Here is a 26,332-nt window from a genome sequence, read left to right as displayed (position 1 = left end):
TTTAACGGAATAATACTCGGCGCGACGCACTAATTAACGGAACTCATATAAGCCGAAGTTGCGGAAGCTGGGAGTACTTTGTTGCCGAGAAGATGGTGAGTCGCGTTAAGATTTGTGCTTACATTAGTGCGAACCGCTGAGTGGCTAAACGCCACCGAGTTGCAAACTCGGGAAGATATTTTCGAAACTTTTGTCGACATGGGTTGTGAATTGTGAATTAGCCAGAGTGCCAGGGAATCTGAAGTTAGGGAGTTAATGTTAAATTATTACGCAGTAATAAAAGTTAAATTAATCTGAAATAAACTAATAAATGGCACGGATTGTTGCTACTCCAACATTTATTGATTTATTAAGTCTCTGATCATCTGACGGTATAAATCAATAGCGAAAGAGTATACGTTATCGACGAATGTAATGTTACCCACTGTTGTTAGTAAAACAGCATAACATTTCGTATTGCATAAAAAAATATATATTAGATTTTTTATAATAGAAATTATTACGTCGTTACTGTTATGTCATTTATAACATTTAAAAAATCATAAATTATTTTACCTAGTTTATTATACTCAATCAAAATAATATTAGCTGATGATAATCTTGGTAACTTTGTTATGTACAAAAGTATTACCAGAGAGAAGCCTGAGAAAAGTCCGGTCTTTTTCGTAAGGGTGCGTGTCCACCTGCGAGTAAGAACTCTCGAGAGCAAAAAGAGAGAAAGAGAAAGAGACTCTCGAGAGTATCTCTCTCTCTCTCTTTCTTTTTGCTCTCGAGAGTTCTTACTCTCAGGTGGAGACGCACCATTAGACTATCAAAAGCCCCTGTACACTACTGGCAGTACATCCATTTTCGAAATTAGTACTACGTAACCACATTCATTTTCCGACACTGCCGATAAAACATTATTTTGGTGCGCGTCCGTGCTACATCTGCAAATGTATATATACATAATATAAAATTGTATTTTATATAAATATATATGATATAAATGTAATATCTCATATAAATGTAACTTTATAATAATAAATGTGCAGAATATCTCATAAAAAGAATAGGTATGTAAATATCTCAATTCAAATTTTTTGTATTTTATAATCCTGTACCTATACTTTCTATATTTTTTACGTCAAATAAATTGAAAAATTATAAATTTTAATATTATATATTGTACATTATATGACGAGAAAAATAAATAAATTAAGAAGCACATATCCAAAGAAAAGAGGACCGCCAATAAAAGTTTGCGGGGGTGGTGGAGGGCCTCTATATTATTGTACAAATTGATTTGTTTTTATTGAAAAAAAATTTAATTAAATCTCGAAATATAACAACTAATTTAATATAATATATATAACAAAATAAATGCGAAGTCAAGTTTAGCCAAAATGCATTTAATCGCATGATATTTAATAAAAATAGAACAGCATTGTAAAAAGATAACATTGCTTTTTCATTTTCCTCGTAATTATTGTTAGATAATTGTTTGTTAAAGTTAAATCGTACATTATCAGACGAACGAAACCACGCTATTCTATTCCTCGCGTAGTATAAAGAAAAAGGTTCCATTTAATATTTCTAAAAAGATAATTTATAATTTTCTATTTCAATGTTGACAATAATATACGCGACGGAAATCCATGAACGTACCGAATTTACTTTGAAATACACGAGATACCTACGTATTAAACGCACACACCGTACATTATTATTTGTTTTGTAAGTTTAAATATTTCGTTGCGTGTGACGTAGTAACAGCTGTTCACGCGGCAGCTCGAGCGCTTAATTGCTTTGTTTACTCGCGGCGCGGCAGGTAGGCTACATTCTTACGGCGACACTCGAGCGAAGGGGTAGCGTCACAAGCCACGCGCGATCAGAGAGAGTGTTCTGCCATAATTAATTAATATATTAGATTAAAATATTTGATATATGTTTTACGATATTAAATATTTCGTACTAGTGACGAACGTGCTGGTAGTATACGAACGAAACTCGATATTCATTTTCGGAGTATAAAGTTATCGCCGGAGTATAGTTTCTCGCCGGTGATAAATCCCCAAACCACTTTAAAATACGCCGGGATGGTCCAGTAGTTTGAAGACCGAAAGAAAAAACCGAAAGACGGGGAAAACAACTGATGTATACGTATTTATCGTACTGTTAACACAGTGCCACGTGTCGTTCAAAGTCTCCAATGCGTGACTTTAAATCGCGCTCGATCGTATAAGCGGTTCGTCGCGTCGCATTTTCGGAAACACAAAATATCGTGCAATCGTAATTATTAGCGTTTTCCTAATTTTAACTTCGGGAGACCCACAAAGTGTCGCGCAAAACTGTTTTTCCATCGCGATGTATTTACGCGATAATTATCTTATAAAAGCGGCGCCTTACTTATGTGTGCGTTCGATACTCATTTTTTGATTACCGAAAAATACACAGCTTTTTGCCATGATATAAAATCCTCTCCCACTGAGTACGACCTTGCAGATGGTGGAGAGGCTCAGTACCTCGAGGTGTTCAGGGTACATATTATGGAACTTTTCAAAATGAATTCCGATCGGAATTCATTCCGAAAAGTTTCATAATAAGAACTCTGCACTCTGACGACGGGGAAGCCAAAGGTACCCATTGCACTTCGCCGCCGATCGTATAAAAACGGCTCGTCGCGTCGCGCTTTCGAGAGTGCCGTTCCAAAATCGTCGAGTTTTACTTTTTAAAAATATTTATGAAAAAAGGAGCCAAGGATATGTCCATCCGTTATCTTCGTTAATGTTTCTGGAATTTCACCGAGCAAGAATTTCTTCGACAGTTTGATCATATCGTAATACGAACCGGTAACACAGTCACTCGCTGTCATCCTAATACTATTATCCCGCGGCTCGGTCCATTCGGGAGTAAAACGCGCCTCTGTGGTTCCATCCCGACGTTTCACACAGGAGGATATCGTAAATCGGCTGTCATTTTAGCGGGATTAAAGTAAACCTCGGCAGTCGAACTTTTTATTTTCTTTTATAGAAAAAGCGAGGCCGTGTCTTTTCGCGTCGTAAGCGAAAGGAGGGCGATTTTACGGATCCGAATGCAAAAAGACGGGAGGCACTGTTCCTCGCTTTGTCGCCTTTCCAAAGAGATTAAGACGCCAGTCGACACAAATGTAGTTTTGTTTTTGTTACTCATTGATAGAACGATGGTTGTGTCGACTTGTAGGCTATTGTCTATGTGTTTTTAAAAGGAAGTAATTCTTTAATGGAATTTTATTGATTCATACGATCATTTGACACTAAAATAAGTTAAAAAACGAAAATGCTATTAAATTAAGGGGTGCACTTCTGAGATATTAACAAAAAAGATCATTTTCCATTGTTTTTAAAATATCTCGAAAACGACGCAAAATACGAAAAAAATACAAGACAACTTTTTTGTAGGAAATAAAATTTTACATAGAATACGTATATAAAAAGTTTCTTTTGGATATCGGAAACCCAAGAAAGAAAATTAAAACAAAATTGAAAAATAACGAAAATTTGGGAAAAAAGATTTTTTTTATATTTTTGCGTATAACTTTTTTTCTAGCAGTGTAAGTGATTTTTTGTTCTGAGATGAAAGAAAGTAGACATTCTAACGAAAAAAATGCGGGGTTGAAAATATTTTTACGACCAATAGTGACCGAGATATCGTTCATGCAAGTTGAATGGTTTTAGTAAGTTTTTCAGTGTTTTGCTTTGATTTTAATTTAATGTTATTTAAATTGTTTTTTTTTGCAAATATTAATAAAAATACATTACTTTTATGCGTCATCTACAATAGCCGTAAGAATATGCAGTAAGGCATAAACAGTAAGCTATTGACTAATAAGATTTTTACAATCCAAAAATAATTGACTGTGGTTGGTCAATAGCTTACTGCTTACGTCTTACTGCATACTTTTAACAATTTAAATAACATTAAATTAAAATCAAAGCAAAACACTGAAAAACTTACTAAAACCATTCAACTTGCATGAACGATATCTCGGTCACTATTGGTCGTAAAAATATTTTCAACCCCGCATTTTTTTCGTTAGAATGTCTACTTTCTTTCATCTCAGAACAAAAAAATCACTTACACTGCTAGAAAAAAAGTTATACGCAAAAATATAAAAAAAATCTTTTTTCCCAAATTTTCGTTATTTTTCAATTTTGTTTTAATTTTCTTTCTTGGGTTTCCGATATCCAAAAGAAACTTTTTATATACGTATTCTATGTAAAATTTTATTTCCTACAAAAAAGTTGTCTTGTATTTTTTTCGTATTTTGCGTCGTTTTCGAGATATTTTAAAAACAATGGAAAATGATCTTTTTTGTTAATATCTCAGAAGTGCACCCCTTAATTTAATAGCATTTTCGTTTTTTAACTTATTTTAGTGTCAAATGATCGTATAAATCAATAAAATTCCATTAAAGAATTAGTTCCGAATAGGCGTCATTTTTAGCTCCAGGCAATAGCCTATTGTGTCGCTTGATGGAATAATTTCCCTTTATATCCGAATCAGGGACCGCGACACCGCGGGGGCTCTAGACGTATAAGCTTTCTATCGCGTCGAGATAACGTGGTTATCGCATAAATAATCGGTAAATAATTAATGCGTTAATTCGCGTTTCTGATCTGTCTGAACTCTGTTCTGTCTGATCTGTCTGAAATCCCCTGTCTGAACACAGACATCACGCTTGAAAAAAAATCAAGCGTGTAAAAAATCTTCCCTCTAGGGGGTGGGGGGAGTCCTCCCGGACCCTTTAGGGGCACGGGGGAGCCCTCCACTACGGGTTTTGCGCACCCGGAGCTGACATTCCGACCAGTCTGAGAGGAGGAGGAGGCCTAGGATAGGCATTGGGCATCGGCGTACCAACACTTTTAGTAAGTGTTACTTTATATTTTTTCTAAAGATATTATAGAATCCCTCTTTTTGTTTATCCTTATTTAGTTGCTACATTAAACCGTGTTTTTAAATATAAATTAGTAAAAAAAAATAACTTGAAAAATTTGATTCAAGTTGATTCTAACGTAAAGACTTTTTTCGAAGAAGTAATTTGAAAGAATATTAATCTGATTAACGAATAAGATGTTCAATGCGCGCGACAATTATTTAATCGATTCGATTATTTTTATGTTACAGAAAATATTCGCGCGGGAAGGAGCATCATCTTCGCATCGAGGGAACATGAGGGACACCCCGAGCAGCCTGAGAGGAGGTGGAGGCCTGTGAGAGACATCAGGCGCCGGCGGAACAACATGAGGTAAATATAATTGATTTATACATATTGTGTCGTTCTCGGAAAGTTTAACCAATCGGTTTTTCAATCAAATAGTAAAGTTAGTCAGAGATTAAAAATTAAAAAAGATTTTTATTTTTAAAATTTTATTTCAAATTCATGTGTTCAATAAATAGAGTAAACTTTCAAGAAATTAAACGTGATTTTTTAATTAAATTTATTTAACGAATTAAAATATAGAATTCCGTGTTTTACGTTCGGTAATTAATTTTCGAAATACTGACTGTCTCTTTTCTTTCCTGTTCTAATTTGGATTACATGTTTGATTGTTACAGAATCATCGTAGCGACGCGCGACGTTGCAGATACAGCTCCGCTGCTGCGCATCAGGGTCGGTGAGTTTTAGCGTAGAGAATCGTGGTGAAATAAGCGTAGGTAGGGACTTAGTTAAAACGTAGGTAGGGAGAAATTTTTAATTGTTTTCAGCAATTACATTCCCATTAAGCGAGAAAAGTCGAGAAACATTTCAACTATATTGCAACAGCGTCGTAAAATTAATGCAATATAGCTGAAATGCTTCTTGATTTTCCTTGCTTAAGGGATGAACTAACGCTGCATTGCCACGAGTCCTAATGGCTCTTACGTGGCACCAGATATATCGGATATGCGGTTTACGCATTCTTACGAATGGCTGACCTGGAGGTGGAGGAGGATTTTGCGGCCGGAACAGCCTGAAAGAAGGTGGTGAGTGTAATTGATTTTTACGTACTATGTCAGTTATGTTCAACAATTTTCTATCTTTTCTGTATTTACTTAATCGAATCGTTTATTTGAATGTTTCAGAAAATAACGACGCTGAACGTGACATCGGAGCAATGAGGGAATCCTGCGTAGCTGACATCCCGTGCAGCCTGAGAGGAGGAGGAGGCCTAGGATAGGCATCGAGCACCGGCGTACCAACACTTCTGGTAAGTGTTACTTTTTATTTTTTCTAAAGATAGAATTCCTCTTTTTGTTTATCCTTATTCAGTCGCTATATTAAACCGTGATTCGGAATATAAATGAATAAAAAGAAGTAATTTGAAAAATTTGATTAAGTTGATTCTAACGTAAAGATTTTCTTCGAAGTAGTAATTTGAAATAATATTAATCTGAATAACGAATAAGTTGTTCGATGCGCATAACAATTTTTTAATCGATTCGATTATTTATATGTTACAGAAGATATCCACGCAGGAAGGAGCATCTCCGTAGACTCCGCATCGAGGGAACACTGGACTAGTACTGACTACTGACACAGCATTGCCACGAGTCTTAATGGCACCAGATCCACCGGATCTGCGGAAACCGCATTCTTACGAAGCTGACCTGGAGGTGGAGGAGGATTTTGCGACCAGAACAGCCTGAAAGAAGGTGATGAGTGTAATTGATTTTTACGTACTATGTCACTTATGTCTAAAAATTTTCTATCTATCCTGTCTTTATTTAATCAAATCGTTCATTTGAAAATGTTTCAGAAAATAACGACGCTGAGAGAGTGAACGAATGGCATCGAAGCAACGAGGGAATCTTGCGTAGACTGACATCCCGAGCAGCCTGAGAGGAGGAGGAGGCCTAGGAGAGGCATCGGGCATCGGCGTACCAACACTTCTGGTAAGTGTTACTTTTTGTTTTTTCAATAGATAGAATCTCTTTTCGTTTATCCTTCAGTTGCTATATTAAACCATGATTTGGGATATAAATTAGTAACGAGATATAAATTAAACAGTAAGAAATAATTTGAAAAATTTGATTCAAGTTGATTCTAACGTAAAGATTTTTTTCAAAGTAGTAATTAAAAAAAATATTAATCTGAATAACGAATAAGATGTTTATATAAAATTTTTTAAGATTTGGTTAATCAGTTCTTGAGTTACAAACGTTTGAAATTTCAGAGATTCCGTACATACATAGAAGCCTTATAAAGTTTGGTCTAATACGCTGATGCTCTATGTTATTCTCTGTCTCTCTCTCCCTCTCTTTCTCTTTCATAATAGAAATTATTTTTAAGAACTATTCTTAAAAATAGAGCAAGGTTTAATATAAACCACAATCAAATAAATATTTAAGTGTGATTTTACAAAATTATATAAGCTTAATACAACATTTAATTATTAAAGAATATACGCAAAATAGATCACACAATTTGCAAAATTTTGTTGTAATTAATAATAAAAACTGATAGACCAAACTTGAACAGATTAATAATACTTTTTAATGACGTAATTCTTTTATATATGCACCGTGTTCTTCTTCTATAAAAAATATGCATACACCGTTTTTTCAAAACTCACTGATAAGATAACACATTGCGCATCTGGCACACATAATCATTATCAATAATGCTAGAGCAAATAACTTTAAACGACGTAGTTTTTAACTATATCAGTATAATGAAGATTAATCTGAAAACTGTTTTTGTATGTACATACCTACAGTAAGTTCTTATCTATATATAAATTGGAGTGAATATTGTACTGGCTGTTGTCGCATTTACTCTTGTGATATCTATATTAATGAAATTCATTCATTTTATTGTGCATTTACTGGAGACCACGTTTGTTACACTAAAAATGACGCATTCACTATTTATTGTATTAAAATTCTAACAGTTGCAAACATAAGCTTCGATGTTGAATTGAAGGAGTACAGATGGAAATACCTCAATTATCTGTGGAAAGATTCGACGTACAAGCAGAATGCAATAAAATATAATTGGCAATTATAATCCTAGCCACAAACGTTTTATTCAATATGGCAACAGATAGGTTAACATTATTCAAAAAAATGACAATAATTTTAGATAAAATATAAATATCAGTTTTGTTTGGTTAATTACATATATGTATCATTTAATTAAAGTTTCCATATGTCGTTTCCACATGTCAGCACAGACCCTGAGGAAGTAGAAAATAATCCATTTTCTCAATACATATAACAAAAGATTTTTTGTCACATGGGTTGTCTAAATAGAAGCATTTTTTACAAGGTAGATGCATACAAAGTAGACATTTTAGACCTTCTATTTTCGTATATGTAGAAAATAAAATAATTTTTTTTAAAAAAGACTTGCTTAAAAAACATACTTATAAGAGTATAACGTACAACGCGTTAGTTTATTTCAAAATCAATATATCATTAATAACTAAATATTTATATAAAATAACATTCTTATTTAAACACTGCTTATAGGCACCGTACACTTGTTTTAAAACAAAAGCACTGAAAATAAAAGAGAAATTACATAACAAATATCTATATATCTTCTTACCTCTACCGTACATACTACATAACACCTATTCTTAGAAGTCCCATTGATAGGATAACATTCCGCGCATCTGTAACGAGTGCCTTTATCATTAACAAGAATCGAACGACTTTAAACGAGACCGCTATTGTTCATCGCTGATATAATGAAAGTTTTTCTGAAAAGTGTTTTCATATGTATGAGTTGGAAACTTCTCATAGATATCGGCTAAGTGCGAGCTATCATTAATAGATTCGTCCTCGCAAAATACGTGTCCATCGGTTCGAGTGAGAACTCTCCAACTCTCCAACTCTCGATGAGAGTTTAGTTACGTTATTTTATTGTGTGCAATAGCAGGTATCCGTTACGCTGAAAATGAAATATCCTCTATTTGTCGCATTAATTTTGACGATCATAACTGTAAGCTTTGGTGTTAATCTGGAAGATGTATACATTTGGAAATATATTGATTATCGCTGGGCATATGAAGGTCAGAAAGAGGAAATGCTAAATTCTAGCCAATATAACCCAAATTCATGCGTCTTATACGATGTAGACAGGTCAGAAGGTAAGTAGACACTATTTGAACAATTAACTAATTAAATTTTAGTGTAATTTTATATTAACTTTTCGACACCCAAGAGAGCCGTTTGCTCTATAAATAATTTTTTAAATAATTCTGCTAAAATTTTTTAATAATTTTTTTGGATTTTTCTAATTTTATTTTTAAGTTATAAGTCTCTTATTTAAGACAAATAAATGCATAATATACCTATACAATTTTCAAGAAGATATTTATTTACTCGTTTTTAGCCATTTGCTCCACTTTTAAACTTATGTCTAGGAAATCAGCATGAGAGTCGAAAGTTAAAATATAAATATAATTAGATACATTAATTTTATGTAACACAATTTATTAGTATTTAATATCGTTATTGTCAATGTTCCATTAAACATATTTTGGTGTTAATAAAGAGATCAATATATAATATTTCCATTGCAACAGAATTATAATGTATTTGCCATAAAACATATTTCAACAGCGTGCAATTTTTCAACAAAATTTTTGTAGATGGTAGAATATTTGTTACTGCGGTAACTGAAGAGGGAGTACCAGCTAGTTTGATGACAGTGTCTGCTGAAATAGGGCCAGGCGGTCCACTTTTGGAACCATATCCAAATTGGTCATGGTATAGTGTAAATGATGATTGTGATGGCATTATAAGTGTATACAGGATATCTGTTAGTATTTTTTTAGAGCGATATACAGCTATCGTAAAAAATTATGTAAATAATTAATATTATTATGTATTATGTATATACAATATTATTATGTATATATCTATTTTTGCATTAGATCAAATGCAATTATCTTTTCGTTCTGGATTGTGGCAAAATCGGGGAAGAAGCAGTTTGTCCTCCGAAACTATTGATCTTCGATTTAAGAATAAATTACCTTATTAAACGTATTACTATCCCCGATGACATCGCTAGTAACGAAAATGGCACTGGATTGCTCGTAACACCACTTGCTTATGTTCGAGATTGCAATAACATAAACGATGCGACCGTTAGTATTTTTCTCAAACTTTACGCGTTTAGTCACAACAGTAGGTACATGCACTTTGTTCTATTCTCATGAAAATATGTCACATCTTGTTATTTAAATTAATATGCAACTATTATATTAATTAAATAATAAATTAACATGCAACGTATATACATATACAGGTGTTTATGTCTGACATTGAAGGTTACGGTTTGGCGATATACAATGAGAATTCAGGCTTCTGCAGAATTGAATCTGATTTCATGAAACCGACTAATCCTAATTTCACCATAGAAGGTCAGAGTTTTTATTTGGAGGACGGTATTCTCGGCTTAGCAATTATCGATGAAGGCAAGTACTTATTTTTTTTTAACATAAAAAAAATTAGTATGAGCTTAAGGTAAATGTACCAATGCCTGGACACGTATGTCTGGACATTTTTATCATTTTAGTCCTTAAATAAGTTATAACGCAAATTGAAATCGAAGAATCAAAGATAAAAATATTTTTCTTGTATTACATTTTTATCTTTAATTTTAATTCGCGTTATACTTTAAAAACTAAAATAATAAAGGTCTTAAATGTCCCGGCATTGGTACATTTACCTTATATAAACTCATTGTGAAAACATCATACATGGCGTGTTAAAACTTTTAAGTTCTATCTATTCATAGTACTGATTCATTATACTGATACTTGAGTTGTACCATTTCCATTTGTGTTTCTTTTCTTATCTGTAGTTATACATATTTACGCCTAGTTAACAGTAAAAACAGTAAAAACAAAAAAGTAATGCCATACTATTCGTCTTTACAATTGTTAATATCTCTATTGCAAATTTTGTAGACTTGTTCTATTCTCCCTTGGCGGGAAACCAAATATATAAGATGAACATGTGTAATAAACAAAAATGTTCAGAACTAAACAAAAACGAAGCTGATAATCTAACTCAATTGGCGGGTACATTATCTGGGCAAACAGCAGCGATAGCATCCGAGCAATGCGCAATATTTTTTAGTAATATCCCAGACACATCCATTTTATGCCAAGATGCTACTAAGGAATTTATTTCTGCCAATACGGTGAGATATCTAAACGCACTTTTTATCGTATATTATTCGATAACAAATTATTTTGAATATTTATACCCTACATTATCTTGTTTCTTTGAGAATTGTCAACACAATCTTAATTTTTATAAAATACAATATATTTTTCAAAAATTTTTAGGAGCTTATCGTGAACGATTCCACAAAATTGCAATTTGCAAGTGGGATGAAAGTTGTAAATCACGGAAAGACGCTGATGACTTTAACAAATAGATTTCAACGTGTCATTACTAATACATTAAATCTAAACGAGACAAACTTCCGCATTCTCACCATGGATATAGAGGAAATACGGAAGGAAACAAGTTGTTTTGCTTCTTGTAACAATGATCATGGTAAACCTGGGCAACCTGGGCAGCCTGGACATCCTGAATATCCCAGGCAACCTTGGTATCCTGGATATCCTGAGAAACCTAGGTATCCTGAGCATCCTAAATATCCTGGGCAACCTCCGTATCCTGGGCAACCTCGGTATCCTGAGCCTCCTAAATATCCTGGGCATCCTGGGTATCCTGAGCATCCTGGGTATCCTGAGCCTCCTAAATATCCTGGGCATTCTGGGTATCCTGAGCATCCTGGGTATCCTGGGTATCCTGAACATCCTGGACATCGGCATGATAGACCTTGGTATTATGATAAACCTTGGTATTATGATAAATATGATGAAGATAACAAATACCATTTGTAACAGCACGTAGAAACGTGATGTTAGTCCTAAGTTGATAGCAAATATTTCATAAGTGCAATATTTCTGCTGTACTTAATGGAATCGGGTAAGCTGCACGAGCGGACTTTGCTGTTTACATAGATGCACGACGTCGAGGCACGCTACCGTCGTTGACATAAATCCAGATTGGTATGTTGCCACGCTGTAAATCCTTCAAGTGTGTATGCACTCTGCGCAGATCATGTAACGTGACTGCCATTCATTAAATTATATACTTGAAAACGTTAGTCTTCATAATTTCCAGTAAATAATATTTGTATACTATTTTTAATGTGTCTATTAAACATTTTATACAGTTTTTATCATTTATTTTATTAAATTATATTTATAAATCAATATGTAATATTTTATATCTACAAAAATAGCATGAATATTGCTGAATAAGAGATAGATAAGCCTATTATATTGAATTAAATTTATTAATTCTAGATCTAAATATTTTAATAACAGACGTATGTGTAATTATTTCGCATATCTTCTAATAATACGTTTTTAAAGAAGCTATTTGTACATAAGTACGATGAAATGTTTTTACCAAGAATTAAGTTTCTCCTTAATTAAAAGATAAAATATTCATTTGATGATATCCTGTTGATGATATCTTATAATGTTGTTTTCGTGGCGTTTGTAATCAATGCGATTAATTTTCACCTGAATAAATAACTCCGGAATTGTTTCCTTAGATAGAATAACTTATTAGTCAACTGTTTAACGTTAAATATCCTCGTTATCATCGCTTTTTTGATAAACGGGCTATCGATTTACACCATTTTAACTACTCCGGTTTCCAATTTTGTTAAAAGTATTCTGTTCGTCAGAAAGCTCGGGTGTCATCTTGATCTTTACAAACGATTTGAATTGCTCGGATAATGAAACTATTACGTCCGAAATTTTATCAAGTACTTCGTTTCTTACAAATATGTAATAGCGTGACATGTACGTGGCCGCATGATCCTAATGTCGGCAAACTTGTATTAGTTTTTCGAAACATCTACTACAGTTTTACCATTTTGAACACGATTATGATACAGATGACATTAATGTACGCTATTTATGAACATTGGCACGATGTAACGACAATAATGAAGACTTTAACGGAATTTGCCTGTGTAATAAATCTGTTAGCCAAGCTCTTCATATGCAAACACAAAAGCGCACGCATACAGGTATAGTATACGATTTTCGTGCATTAAATAGTATTCTCGTAAATATATAATCAAAATAATAATAATAATTGAAGTAACAAGGAATTATCCATTTATTTTAATAATTATTTACTTAATAGAAGTATATTATTATGAAGATCAGTGATGTATCTTATTTATTACTCGATACGTATAAGGTAAATGTATCAATGCCGGGACACTTAATGTCCTATGTCTGAACACCTTTATTATTGTAGTTTTGAAATAAGTATAACGTGAATTAAAATCAAAGATAAATAAGTATAATGCAAAGAAAATATTTTTATATTTGATTCTTTGATTTTAATTCGCGTTATTTAAGGACTATAAAACGATAAAAATGTCCAAACATAGGTACGTGTCCAGGTACATACATTTACCTTAACATATTTGAACACAGTTACATTTTTTTCCGATAGACGCTTAAGGCGATGCTGGAGTCATCTGTTTTACCGACAAAATGTCATTTTCGCGTACGTGTTTTTTATTGGTTCTATAGAATTATAAATCCTTTTCCAGAATTAAAGTATATACCCAAACGGAGAAGGGACAAGTCAACTTACTACGTTGAGAAAGAACCAAATTATATACTTCTATAATTCTTTTTCTTTCTCAATGTAAAGTTGACTCGTTTCTTCTCCGTTTGCGTGTATACTTTAATCCTGGAAAAGGATTTATAATTTTATAAAACCAATAAAGAATGACATGTACGCAAAAATTATTAGGTTCTATTGGTAATTCTAGCATTGTCTTAATTATATTTCGAAAATATTATTTGATGTAATTGTATGACTTTCTTCGTAACGTTAAATATATCTCTCAGCTTATTACTAAAAATATTAATTAAATTTATAGCGCACCCTAACGGAGATGAAGAATTTTCTTCTTGTTTCCAACGACCATGAAAAAATCATCCTGCAAAAATACATAGATCGTTATGCTGTCTTTTCCATATTTGTTATAATATGCTATTTCTTAACAATAATAACCTTTTGTTGCATCCCGGTGTTTGCTTCGAAGAAATTTCCTTCCGAAGGATTGTATCCATTTCCCATTGAATCACCACTTATGATGTTTATCATCTATGCCACGCAAGTCCACACTGTTGTGCAATGTGGACTTTGCGTCGGGATAGATTTCACGTTTGCCGTATTCTTCTTATATGCAGCTGCCAGATTAGAGATGTTATGTTTCGAAATACAAGCTGCAAAGAATGAAAGACACATAAACTCGTGTATCAAGAAACATCAGGAAATAATCAAGTAAGATAGTCAGAAATTTATAAGTCTGAGAAATATTGAATTTTTGAATGTTTTTGAACATCTTTTTAATATTAAACATAATAAATTCATTATATAATAAAATAATATGATGATAATTGCAAATAATAAAATTATTATTTTATGTAAAAACTATAGGTTTGTTGATGAAACGAAAAATATTGTACAATGTTGTCTTTTTATGACAATCATTGTAATGGCAGTAGCTGCTGTTTGCGGTACTTTCCCAATTATTTATGTATGTTATATTCTACTAGTTACCATTTTTGTTCATCAATAATATTTATTTCATTCAAATTCATCTAACCTAACGATTCTATTATGTAATATAGAGACAATCGTTGGGGACGTCTCAATTTATTTTTGTTGTAATATCTGGATGTCTGAGAATATACATTACTGCTTGGCCAGCTGACGATTTAATGGAAAATGTAATTAATGATATAAACAGTCTTAATTTCCATATATCTTATCAAATCCGTATTAAATTATAGATAAACATAAATATCGCGTATTTTATAAAAAAAACACAAGAGATGGTGTGTTAGTACATACATTTTAGCAAATTAATTAATACATTATTTAAGAAATGAAATTGAAATACTGCCACGATTTCAGAGTGAACGAGTGTCAATGGCGATATATAATATGACGTGGGTTGGAAGATCACATTGCATTATTAAAAACATATGCTTCATAATGCAAAGAAGTCAAAGACCACTTGTAATCAATATAGGACACTTGCTAGGAATCTTATCTCTTAAATATTACGCTAAGGTATATTTTGCTTAAATATTATGCTAGTATATTTTGCCATGAAACATTATATATAAGCAATAAAATTTGTATAATAAAATGTAATATATTTTATAATAGCTTTAAGCTATTATACAAAGTGAAATAATATAACAAAAACTAGATTTTACATTTTTACAGTATCTCGTGACACTTTTATCGTATTTCACAACAATGAGAGCAATAATCGGCGATTTGAATCATTGAAGTAAGAAAGTATGGATTATCTTGTGCACTTACTTAACTATTAGATACAATGATATACGAATTATATAAATGCACACTTTGCGATGAAAAAGAATCGACTGCTGCAAAAATTCTTCATCGAGCATGTCATTACTTGTTATGTGTGTATATTACAAGCTTTTCTGAATGTGAAAAAAAATGGTAAATAAATTAAAACTTTTTAAAATTTTGTAGTTGCAGTAACATTATTCGTAAAAAATTATTATAATTATCATCAATCTTTTTCTGTTATTTAATCTTGCAGTTTAGAAATTTTTCTACGATATTGTTTTAATTTATTTTTAATTTTAGTTACCTTATTCGTGTGACATATCTCCACACACAACTCTCAAAATCACAAATAATATCACAAATAAAATAAAAAATAATATCACAAAATAATAAATACATATATTATAAATTACGAAGTCCCGTTACTTATGATCTTTTAAAATTAAGCTAATTGTTTTGATGTTCACTTAGATTGATTCCATTGTTTACTGACATAATTCAAACTTCTATGTATATATGATTACAGCCAGCACAAATATTTTTAAGAGAATTTTAAATTTATTACCGCTTAAAAGAGATTTATAAATACACACAATTTAAACGATACATAATATTAAGAACACTGCATTTATGTATAATGAGAAAAATATTCAGTTTAGAAAAAAATACCATGTCTGACAACTAGTAATTTAACTTGAGAAAATTTAGATTCTTAGCTAAGAGTAGAATAAATTACCTTGGAGAGAAATTTGTATCGTATAAGTTTAGAGAATAGACTGTGCGCGAATAAAAGAGAATTTCTTTTTTACTTTTCACTTAGGTATTTCTACGATCTTTATTTTTCACTTTTACCTTAGTTCGAGTTAGAAGATTCATCAATGTTTTAATAGTGCCGGAAACAGCTGTTATGTAATACCACATTTCCCATTTCAGAGGCATATCCAATAAATTATTAATGTTTTCTGCCACTTAGTGTTAGTCGGCAGAAGAATACCTAATATCGCACAGCTATTTCGTATTTCTCCGACATTTTACATCTCAGTAAAACCGCAAGAAATTATACAGCAACTTAATTTGCTCTAATGCATGCGTACTTTTTTTACACTAAAGGTAACCGATGCAAAATGTACCATCTTTCCGCGCTTCTACCTAGCGCATATTTTATAAGAGAATATTATTGAGATAGCGTGTATTTTGTGTAAAAGAAAAATTTTCAAGACGGTATATGGCTCTTTAAGATAGACTCTACAGTATTCCAATTCCGATATTTTACTGCAAGTTTCTTGAATTGTATCGATTGCTCGACAACACGAGAAATGATTCCGAATAAGAAATAGTATTTGCAATATACTTTTACGTACTTTTGTATGTAATTCAACGGAGTCATGCAAGAGAAAGTAACGCTGAAAAAGACGATTGCCGTCGTAAAGTTGAGTTTGTTTGTTATATGGTTTTGGCCGCTATCATTAAACACCAGTAAACGCAAAGTGCTGTGCATGAAGCTGTATCAGTATGTCTGTATATTACTGACTATAGCCGTATTAGCGTCAATGATATATGCTCTTGTGCAGAATCTCGACGATCTCGATCTCCTCATAAAATCATCATTAGGCTTGTTTCCTTGTAGCCATGTTATTGGCAACATTCTGTGTCACTTAGCTATTTATCAACGATTACAAGTAATTAATACAGATGCTGCTTCTGAGAAATAAAACAGGTGTTCTTCTCATGCATCATCAGTTTGATATAATATTCTATTTTCAATTGTAGTGCGTTACTCTCGAAATGGAGAATTTTTGCGCGCTAATAAAGCCGTACGAGGAAACGATCGTTCAGCGGGAGTATATTGATAAATATTCCACCTTCTATGGTTTCTGTATAAGTTTATTCTACATGAGTCTCTTCGGCCTCTTCGTGGGGCCCATCGTGCTAGACGAGCCGCTTCCAGCACCCGCTGATTTTCCATTTGACGCGTCCCATCAACCGCTAAGGGCTATTACGTACATGCACCAAATCGTGGTTGGTCTGTTCATAGCCGCGCATTTGTGTGTAAACGCTTTCATGGCGCTTTTGCTCTGGCTGGCGTCAGCGAGATTTAAATTGTTGACCGAGGAGTTACGTACAATCACGAATATCTATGATCTCGCGAAATGCATCGAAAAGCATCAACAATTACTTGAGTATGAAATCTTTCTAAAACGCGTAACTGATAAATATTTTAGTTATATTGCATGTATTTATAACTATTTAAAATAGATATTACTTTATGTATCGTACCCCGAGAAGAATACTGTCACAACTCAAAAAATTTCGATTTTGAGTTAAGCCCGTAAAAAGTATAATGCCTAAAATGTTATGTGCTACAACAGTGTCACAAGTTTATATGCGAAATTCGCGCTGCACGGGCTGAAGTATCGTTATTTTTTTAAACCGGTAATATTGCGATTTCTTGAATTAATAGTGCCATAAGCAATTTGACAAGTGAATCACAACAAACTTCTTCGAAACAGTATATAAGTTTCATTATAACAAAATATCATAATTGTAATTGCGTTAGTTATCTCACAATCCATGAAATTGAATTAAATTTGTTTTTTCTCTCTCCTATAAATCGTGAATTTTTGAGTTGTGACAGTATTCTTCTTGGGGTGCGATATGAGACAAAATATTTTAAACGTGATCTTAGGTATGCAGGAGAAGTAGCCCTTACAGTTCGTCCTTTTGCATTGGTAACTGTATTTTTCAGTACTGTATCATTAATAGTATTTGGCCTTATTTTTATTACAGTAAGTATAATTTCATGCAGTTATTTTGGCATGCTGTGACTATGTAATAACTAAGAATGTTATTACATACAGTAATCACGTACAGTATTATTATTAAACTTATTATAATCTGTAAATTTGGAAATACATTTTGCACATATCATCCTTTATGTATTTTTTTTTTAATGATAAATATGAGACTCAAAATGTAATAATATTACCATAAAAATGAATTTATTCATATATGTATAAATATACGATAAAGCTATCCATCTAATACGTACGTTTATTTTATATTGTATAAATGTACATTTGACAAGCACTGGTATTTTTAGATTAGATAATTCGTATTATCAAAATTTTTTCTAGTAATAACGTTCCGCATCATATTTGTTTAATTAGGGGGTATCGTTCTCTTTGAAGATCCAATGTGTCTTTTTAGCAACCAGTGCCTTATTAGAAGTATTCATGTATGCGTGGCCAGCGGAACATTTGATTCATATAGTAAGTTAATTATTTATAAGAAAATAACGTTATCATATTTGCACGTAATTTATACTTTATTATTTATGCGGATGTATTGTTTAGAGTACCAATATAGCACAAGCAGTTTTTGAAATGGATTGGTATGAAGAATCAGAATATTTTCGGAAGAACTTACAGATGGTTATACTGAGAAGCCAGAAGCCAATACTTGTTGTATTGCCATGCGGTTTGCCCTCGTTGTCTTTACGTTATTACGCATCGGTGAGATAGTGATTTTGACTATTATTAAAATTCCTCAGTAATGCACATTAGTCATCCGGTTATCTGTAATTATTTGAAATTATAATACGAGAAGAATTTTCTTCTTTTCTCCTTTATTTCTTAAAGAAAGAAAAAAACAAATATAAAAAAATACAAGAAAATTTATGATACGAAATCTCTAATTTAATAAAATGTAGCAAAGCTAAATCTACTTTATGTCTAAGTATCAGAATTATTATATGCTAAAATTGAAATTTGAAAAATTATGGTTATTAATATACTTCTACTTTCTAAAGTACTTATTTTTGCGTTAATCACACGTTCAATAAGAAATCAATACTAATGTCTCAAAAATAACTTGCAAATACATCCATTATAATTAAAATACATTTACACATATATATAGTAAATTGTTACAAAAAATGTACATGCTCATAATATGATTAATGTTCCAGTATCTCTCAACAATATTCTCCTACTTTACTACAATGCGAATAATGTTCGAAGATTCTGGAATATAAGTAAAGCAACGTATGTATTTTTAATGAAGCACTGACGAAGAAAAAAGTTTTCTGTATTGTTATAAAATATCAAATTAGATTATTAAATATTCTTGTTTGAACAAATTTCTTTATTTGCATCAGATTTTATTTTAAAAATTGTATTTTCTACATAATGTGGTAAAATAGAATAATGCACATATGTATTATAGGACATCAAAGAACTCGCCTAAGAAGATATAAGATCATAAAAAATTATATAATAAATTTCCTAATTTCTCTTCTTTAAAGCGTTTTTTTCCAAATATAAAGGCTTAAATTTTGACAAATTATAAATTATAGTTATAACAATAATATCGATTATTTAAAAATAAATTGTCGATTGAGTATGTTATATTTTGATAATATTTAACATCAAATATAAAATATAAAGTATAAAATATACATATAAATTTATTTTTTAATGTAGATAATATTAAATTAAAATAAAGTACAAAGTATAAAATATATCCAATTTTCTAGTTCTTTTTTTTGGAAGAAAGAAAGATAGAAGCCACTTTAATCTAGAATATTTTTTAATACTTATTAATTTTAGAAGTATATAATTACATCAAAAATTTTAAATAATATATTAAAAAAGTATCATAGTACTTATGCTGGTATACGTATACATACAACAATACATGTAAATGATTTAAAAATAGCAATATAAACATTTTACTATAAAATATGTCCGTTTTATTTGCCAGAATTAGAAAATAAAAATTTGCTTACCTTATATCTCCAATATATCTGATTTTTATGGTTTTTCAACAGAATCTTTTCTGTTTAAATATGTTCCGTCGTATATGATGAATATTTTTGTTGATATACATAACTATTGCTACAACACTGCACTTATCTGTATATTGTAGAATATTAAATCCTTTGTTTCTTAAAATTATGACACATAAAAATTGAGTAGAACATCATATTCTTATAAACCTACCATATATTATTTCGATGTACCTAACATGTTATACTTCCTTATACTTATTTTCTTTACACATAAATGTTTTAATTTTAGTTATGTAGCTCATGTGTATGATATCTTCACATAGCTCACAATGTTATAAAATAATAAATATTTAATATATAATAAATTTAAAAGCAATTCAAAAAGATCAAAATTTAGCCTTTTTAGATCCTTAATTTCTAGAAATAAAAATAAAAACGAGTACATATTAATAGGTAAAGATAATATTAAATTCAATTCTCACTAGCATGCTCAATTGCAATACTCGCAGTATAACAAAAGATCTCCATTTTCAAGGAAATTTTCAATGAAACTAAGGTTGCGTCAGGAAATTCATCGTACGTGTGTTGAATAAGTTATAAAGTAATTGCTGTAAAATGATTCCTCAATTACAGCGCACTTTCATAATATGCGTATTCACCACGCGTATTCACCACACGTATTCACGCTTATTATGGATAGAAAATGTTCTTCTAAAAGCTTTGGTTTTTATGGTTTCAAGGAAAATACAAAGAGAGAAAATTTCAAATTATGTAGTAAATTAATAACATCCCTTATGCCACTTCCGCAATTTATGTTAAAAATAGATATTGGTGGAATATAAGTCTTACTTTTTACGTTATACATACACATCTTTATTGCTCATTTTATGAGAATTTCATTGCGGATGTATAGTCGATGTAAAACAGAAGTGATGAGAACGCATAACCATTTGTGTTAAAATTTTCCTTATATATCCGTTTCTCCCCGTTGTAACTTTTTAAGTCGTCTTTTAGTACATATAGCAATACGTGTGCATGTATGTGCATTTATTATTTTAATAATGTGGTCAAAGTTGACATTAAAGAAAATCATCGCTATTGTAAAATTAAGTTTGTTCATAACTTGGTGTTGGCCTCTCCCAAAAGACACAATTAAATTGAAAGTTATTTGTGCAGGAATATATCAGTGCTTTAGCCTAATTGTAACCGGTAGCGTAGCTGCAGGTTTAATCAATGCGGTGCGAAACCATTTTGATGATCCTGTCGTTATGGCAAAATCGATAAGCGTTCTGTGCCCAGCTGTACAAGTTATTTGCAATATTGTGTGCTGTAAAGTTAATTCTTATCGTTTACAAGTAATTAATATCAATACATTTAATGGTTACGTAAGAGTAAAAGCAAGCAAACTTTACCATTCTATGCGTTTTATCTTTGTAAATTTATATTAAGATACATATAATCGATTCCAGTTGGTTACTTTCGAAATGGAAAGTTTCTGCGAATTACTTAAGCCTCGCGAAGAAGCAGTCGTTCAACGATATATCGATAAATGCGTTTATTTCTATGGCGGATCTATATTTTGGATTTATCTGAGTTGCCTTTTCATCATATTTGGACCTATTACGCTAGATCAACCGTTTCCGACAAACGCCGAATATCCATTCAATATTTATCGTCAACCTATAAAATCTATAATCTTTATACAACAGACTATAGCTTGTTTGCAAGGTGCTGCTCAATTGTGTATGCCTATTTTTATGGCGCTCTTATTATGGTTTTCGTCGGCAAGATTTGAAATACTAGTCGAGAAGCTGCAAGAAATTACAAACAACTCTGAATTAAAGAAATGCATTCGAGAACATCAGAATCTATTAAAGTAAGATACTATTGTATTATCTTTAAAGTTAGAATTTTGTTCCATTTCCCGCACAACATTTTTATAATTCTAATCTTTGTTGATGTACTATGCATTCATGCAGAGTTTCAATATCATCAATATTTACAAACATATATGTGTCTTACAGTTTTTGTGTTGCTACAAAAAAATTCATTACTCATATTAACATTTTAATAGATGTTAGAATTAACTTTTGTATTAATGACGTAAATTTCATAAGATTATTTTATTATTATTTATTGTATTATAATCATAATTATAAAGATCATAATAGTCATACAATTTTTTTAAAACAATTGTTTAAAATTATATTACATAATCTTTTTTATAATATCATTGGATTAGAAATTTTTGTTATATATGTTAATTTATACAAAGGAATATTAACGATTAGTAACATTATCATTTACACAACATAATCATTATATCAGGTATACGGAAGAAGTGGTCATCTTAGTTCGCCCCTTTGCATTAACATCTGTATGGCTTAGTACTATCGCATTAATAATAGTGGGCCTTATTATGTTAGCTGTGAGTACCAAATGGCTGCTTTAGTTCAGTAGTATGTTCGCAGATTCGATTAATATCTGAAAATATACATGCCCCATCCTTTTAATTAAAACATTTAAAGCATGTTAAGAAACAATAAAGAAACAAGAATGTTTGTAGAATTTTTAAATACGATACATAGAACGTGATACTTATGTCAATATGTGTGCATGCGCGTGCACGTGAGTGTATTCTAATATGTGTATAATATTATGAGTAGGGGGAGTCCGGGAGACTTGACCATAGAGGAGAGTTGAACCACTTCAAATATCTCGTTCAAATTTTGAACAAAGTGCTCAATCCGAGCACGTGACAACATGACGCTTGGTAGTGCGTTTCGACTGTGATTGAGACAAGCGTGTTTTAACGTGCTCGGATTGAGCTCTTTGTTCAAAATTTGAACGAGATATTTGAAGTGGTTCAACTCTCCTCTATGGTCAAGTCTCCCGGACTCCCCCTACATTTATATACAATGTATATTTGATTTAATCTTCTATATATAGATAAAAATTTCCTTTAAAATTTATCGATTATAAATTCTGAATAATAATAATAATTTGTACTTATTATAACACTAAAATTAAATTCCACATGAATGTGATGAACATGACATACAAGCATAACAAAGCAATCTGAAAAAAATAACATCTCTTTCATATTTTTAAAATTCTTATATATGCATTAAATAATTCATATTGTATCTTAAATAGGATCAGCCGTTATTAATGAAAATCCAATGTGTTGGTATAATTTTTAGTGGATTGTCAGTGGTATTTATGTATACGTGGCCAGCAGAACATTTGATTCATATAGTAAGTCAGCTGTTATCACAGAAACAGTTGCTTCATTTTGATTGCTCAATTGCAATAAATTAACACTATTATCTAATACCGTTTCTAGAGTGATGAGATCGAACAGGCAGTTTTTTATACGGAATGGTACCAACAACCAATCGCTTTACGAAAGGCTCTACACATAGTCATGTTAAGAGCTCAAAAACCAGTAACTGTCTCAGTACCATGTGTTATGCCCGCATTATCTTTAAAATACTATGCATCGGTAAGAAATTAAGCCTAACTGTGTTGCGATATTAAACATGCACAGCAATTGCAATACATATTAGAAACACATCATTATATACAATCAAATATACACAAAAAGGACAATATAGTTTAGTCACAGTATATACAGTAGCGACAGTGAGCGTCGGCACTTTTGATGTAGTAGTTGCCAGGTCACACATGATTTGCCACCATCTTCCTGATTGTATGAATGCTTAAGAGAGAAAGAGAGAGAAGTATCTTTCTCTTTGTCATACATACAGGCCACCGTATTCCTGGTTGTACGGAATTGGAACCCATGCACTAAAAACTTTCACTCTGTCGTTACTATGTATATACCGTGGTTTAGTTGATTTCTTAGAGATATAAGTTGTCTCGATACATTATATCATACAATCAAATGCACGACAAGCATTATTTTACCCATTTCAATTTTTATATAAGCTACCATACACATTTCAGAATAAGCTAATACATTAGTTGAAATATTTCAGTACGTACAAATATTACAAATGTTACAGTATTTGTCAACTATATTTTCCTATTTCACGACACTACGAGTAGCCATGCAAAATGTCTGAAATGGATGGAGCGAGCAAGGACATGTGCTGCCGATAAATTTGGAAAAAATGCGAGCAATTATATGTATTAAATAGCAAATAATCAATATTTGTTTCATTATTGCGTTATGTCACATTACATGTCATAGATGTCACAATAAATTCAAAAGTTGCTACAATTATATATAACAATATTATAATTAGTTAAAAATTTTGTAAGTATGTTGCATTAATTTTCTTACCTTTTAGTTTTTTCATATCCAAGGTTGCTGTAGTTCGTCCCTTTGCATTATTAACCATAAGTCTCAGTACTTTAGCAATAATAGGTCATCTAATTTTTATTACAGTGAGTATTACATATACAGCACATTGTTAATAGTATTGTGCATTGTATAAATATGATGATAATAATTTTTTTTCCATCGTATAAATAACTCTGAATAAATTAATTCTCTCAATCTTCACATGTTATGTAACATTATGTATAATTTTTTGCCTATAGAAGTACTTCTATAGTCGAAGAAATGACCTAATGACACAAAATGACAAAAGCGCTTTTAGTGACTAATTAAATTAATATTAAAGACTATTAAGATAAGAACACAATTAATGCGAATATCATTTAAAGGGAGCTAAATAACTGTACAAATTAGTAAAGTTATTATGCGGTATAACAGCTGTCCTGAATACGCATTTTTCTTCTGACACTCATTAGAATAATTGTTTCATTAATATGAGGAACAATCTTTATCATTACATATCAAATATTTAATACGGTCTACAGATGGTATTAATACGTCGGCAATAAGTATGTATAAGTAAGGTATAACGTTCACATAGTTCCTTATCAATACGCTACGTGAACGTTACATATGTTACGTGTATTACGTTGCTTGTGTAACTTTTTCGGCAAAAATTTGGCAAAATTGAATCTCAGTGAATTTTGTTAAATTAAAATCATATTTTTTACAATTATTGTTATATATTATGTTATATTGCATAATTTAGCACAAAACTTTACCTCAATTCAGAAGTTGAAAAAGGACGAAGAGTGCAACTGCAAATGAATATCTTCGTAGTATACGACAGAAAAAACTAATCCCTTGAATATCAGTTTTTTTAAACTAAACGAAGAGAGTGGGAAATTTTCACATTATAGAGATAACGTTACGTTTTTGTAACAGATTTGCTATATCTATAGCCTATTGCATCGTTTTACCTATTTCTATAATGCAGAACATTACAACTTTCGTTTTCTCAAAATTACGACATACAAAGGTTGCGTGAGTTTGAAGTCTATGTTTTTAAAACCGTTGTATATTATTTCAGTGAACCATATGTTACTTCTCGCATACTTCTCTCTCCTATCGCAGGAGGGATATGCATCGGTAAAATTATTGTAACGTAAATGAAGAGAAAATGCTACTAAAAGAGTTAAACTCTCTGCAAAAAACTTTTTTATATTAAATTTTATATATAATTTTTATATATAGTTATACATAAAAAATTATTCCCGGATCTATAAATCAAAATATCTTACTGCAATTTATCTAGCAATACAAAATTATGTTATACAAAATAATCGAAAAACCAAAATAATGTATATATTGTTTATCTGCAATATCTAGAAAGTAAATAGATAATATGCATAGCGTATCTCCGGGATGTTATATAGAAATCTCTTTTTTTAATTCATTTTTTACTTTTGTTGCGACATCTATTAGAATATGCATCATTGATACATTAATATATTCTGAAAATTAGAGAATAGATAAATCTTACTCTGTATACATGCATATTTTTTTATCTCTTTACAGACAAAAAACGCTTATTAAATTCAAATATATACCTACACATGATTATACATTTTATTACATATGTCATGAGTGTATGCTTCATGATAATTTTGATTATGTAAACCCCCATACAAAAAAAAACAGAAAAATGCAAAAATTTATATTCTCCTATATAGTATAATTTCCCTTTGCTATACTCTTTCATAGTAGTACTCATCAACATATAGTATATCAACATATCAACATATAGTATATCAACATATACTGGACGG

The 26,332-nt window shown here is 31.2% G+C and overlaps 4 protein-coding genes across 8 annotated transcripts in view; all 4 read left to right on the top strand.

The window, feature by feature from the left end:
- LOC139813229 (major royal jelly protein 1-like) overlaps positions 1-12,594 on the top strand; it is a 129,595-nt gene extending 117,001 nt beyond the window's left edge. The window contains exons 1-6 of one of the 2 annotated variants that reach the window (XM_071778597.1): positions 7,781-9,095; positions 9,600-9,769; positions 9,885-10,097; positions 10,259-10,427; positions 10,923-11,158; positions 11,307-12,594. In XM_071778597.1, the coding sequence (XP_071634698.1) occupies positions 8,903-9,095; positions 9,600-9,769; positions 9,885-10,097; positions 10,259-10,427; positions 10,923-11,158; positions 11,307-11,873 (1,548 nt within the window). In that variant the 5' untranslated portion in view covers positions 7,781-8,902 and the 3' untranslated portion in view covers positions 11,874-12,594. Of the gene's footprint in view, positions 1-7,780; positions 9,096-9,599; positions 9,770-9,884; positions 10,098-10,258; positions 10,428-10,922; positions 11,159-11,306 lie in introns of those variants that run through there. The other variant, XM_071778598.1, reaches the window with a different exon arrangement.
- A 1,467-nt stretch (positions 12,595-14,061) lies between these two features.
- On the top strand, positions 14,062-16,132 carry LOC139813243 (odorant receptor Or2). The gene is made up of 5 exons (XM_071778629.1): positions 14,062-14,358; positions 14,515-14,614; positions 14,709-14,807; positions 14,995-15,153; positions 15,313-16,132. Exons 1-5 carry the CDS (start codon positions 14,165-14,167, stop codon positions 15,376-15,378), a joined length of 618 nt encoding a protein of 205 aa, XP_071634730.1. The 5' UTR covers positions 14,062-14,164; the 3' UTR covers positions 15,379-16,132.
- Positions 16,133-16,445: 313 nt separating this feature from the next.
- LOC139813234 (odorant receptor 13a-like) lies at positions 16,446-19,546 on the top strand. Its single transcript, XM_071778608.1, has 6 exons — positions 16,446-17,087; positions 17,179-17,588; positions 18,095-18,194; positions 18,576-18,677; positions 18,762-18,920; positions 19,376-19,546. The coding sequence occupies exons 1-6, from the start codon at positions 16,794-16,796 to the stop codon at positions 19,439-19,441; spliced, it is 1,131 nt and encodes a 376-aa protein (XP_071634709.1). The 5' UTR covers positions 16,446-16,793; the 3' UTR covers positions 19,442-19,546.
- Positions 19,547-20,204: 658 nt separating this feature from the next.
- On the top strand, positions 20,205-24,482 carry LOC139813238 (odorant receptor Or2-like). Of its 4 annotated transcripts, XM_071778617.1 has the most exons (7): positions 20,211-21,234; positions 21,374-21,552; positions 21,667-22,073; positions 22,526-22,625; positions 23,354-23,455; positions 23,544-23,702; positions 24,226-24,478. In XM_071778617.1, the coding sequence occupies exons 2-7, from the start codon at positions 21,466-21,468 to the stop codon at positions 24,283-24,285; spliced, it is 915 nt and encodes a 304-aa protein (XP_071634718.1). In that variant the 5' UTR covers positions 20,211-21,234; positions 21,374-21,465; the 3' UTR covers positions 24,286-24,478. The 4 variants fall into 4 exon arrangements, with proteins under 4 accessions (XP_071634720.1, XP_071634717.1, XP_071634716.1 ...); XM_071778615.1 differs by having other exon boundaries at positions 20,210-21,552; positions 24,226-24,479; XM_071778619.1 differs by lacking the exon at positions 24,226-24,478 and having other exon boundaries at positions 20,205-21,552; positions 23,401-23,455; positions 23,544-23,697.
- The last annotated feature ends 1,850 nt before the right edge of the window (positions 24,483-26,332 follow it).

This window comes from Temnothorax longispinosus, chromosome 5 (genome assembly GCF_030848805.1).
Source record: "Temnothorax longispinosus isolate EJ_2023e chromosome 5, Tlon_JGU_v1, whole genome shotgun sequence".
Classification (NCBI taxonomy): domain Eukaryota; kingdom Metazoa; phylum Arthropoda; class Insecta; order Hymenoptera; family Formicidae; genus Temnothorax; species Temnothorax longispinosus.
The sequence above is the reverse complement of the archived record's forward strand: the minus strand, read 5'-3'. Positions and strand labels throughout refer to the sequence as shown.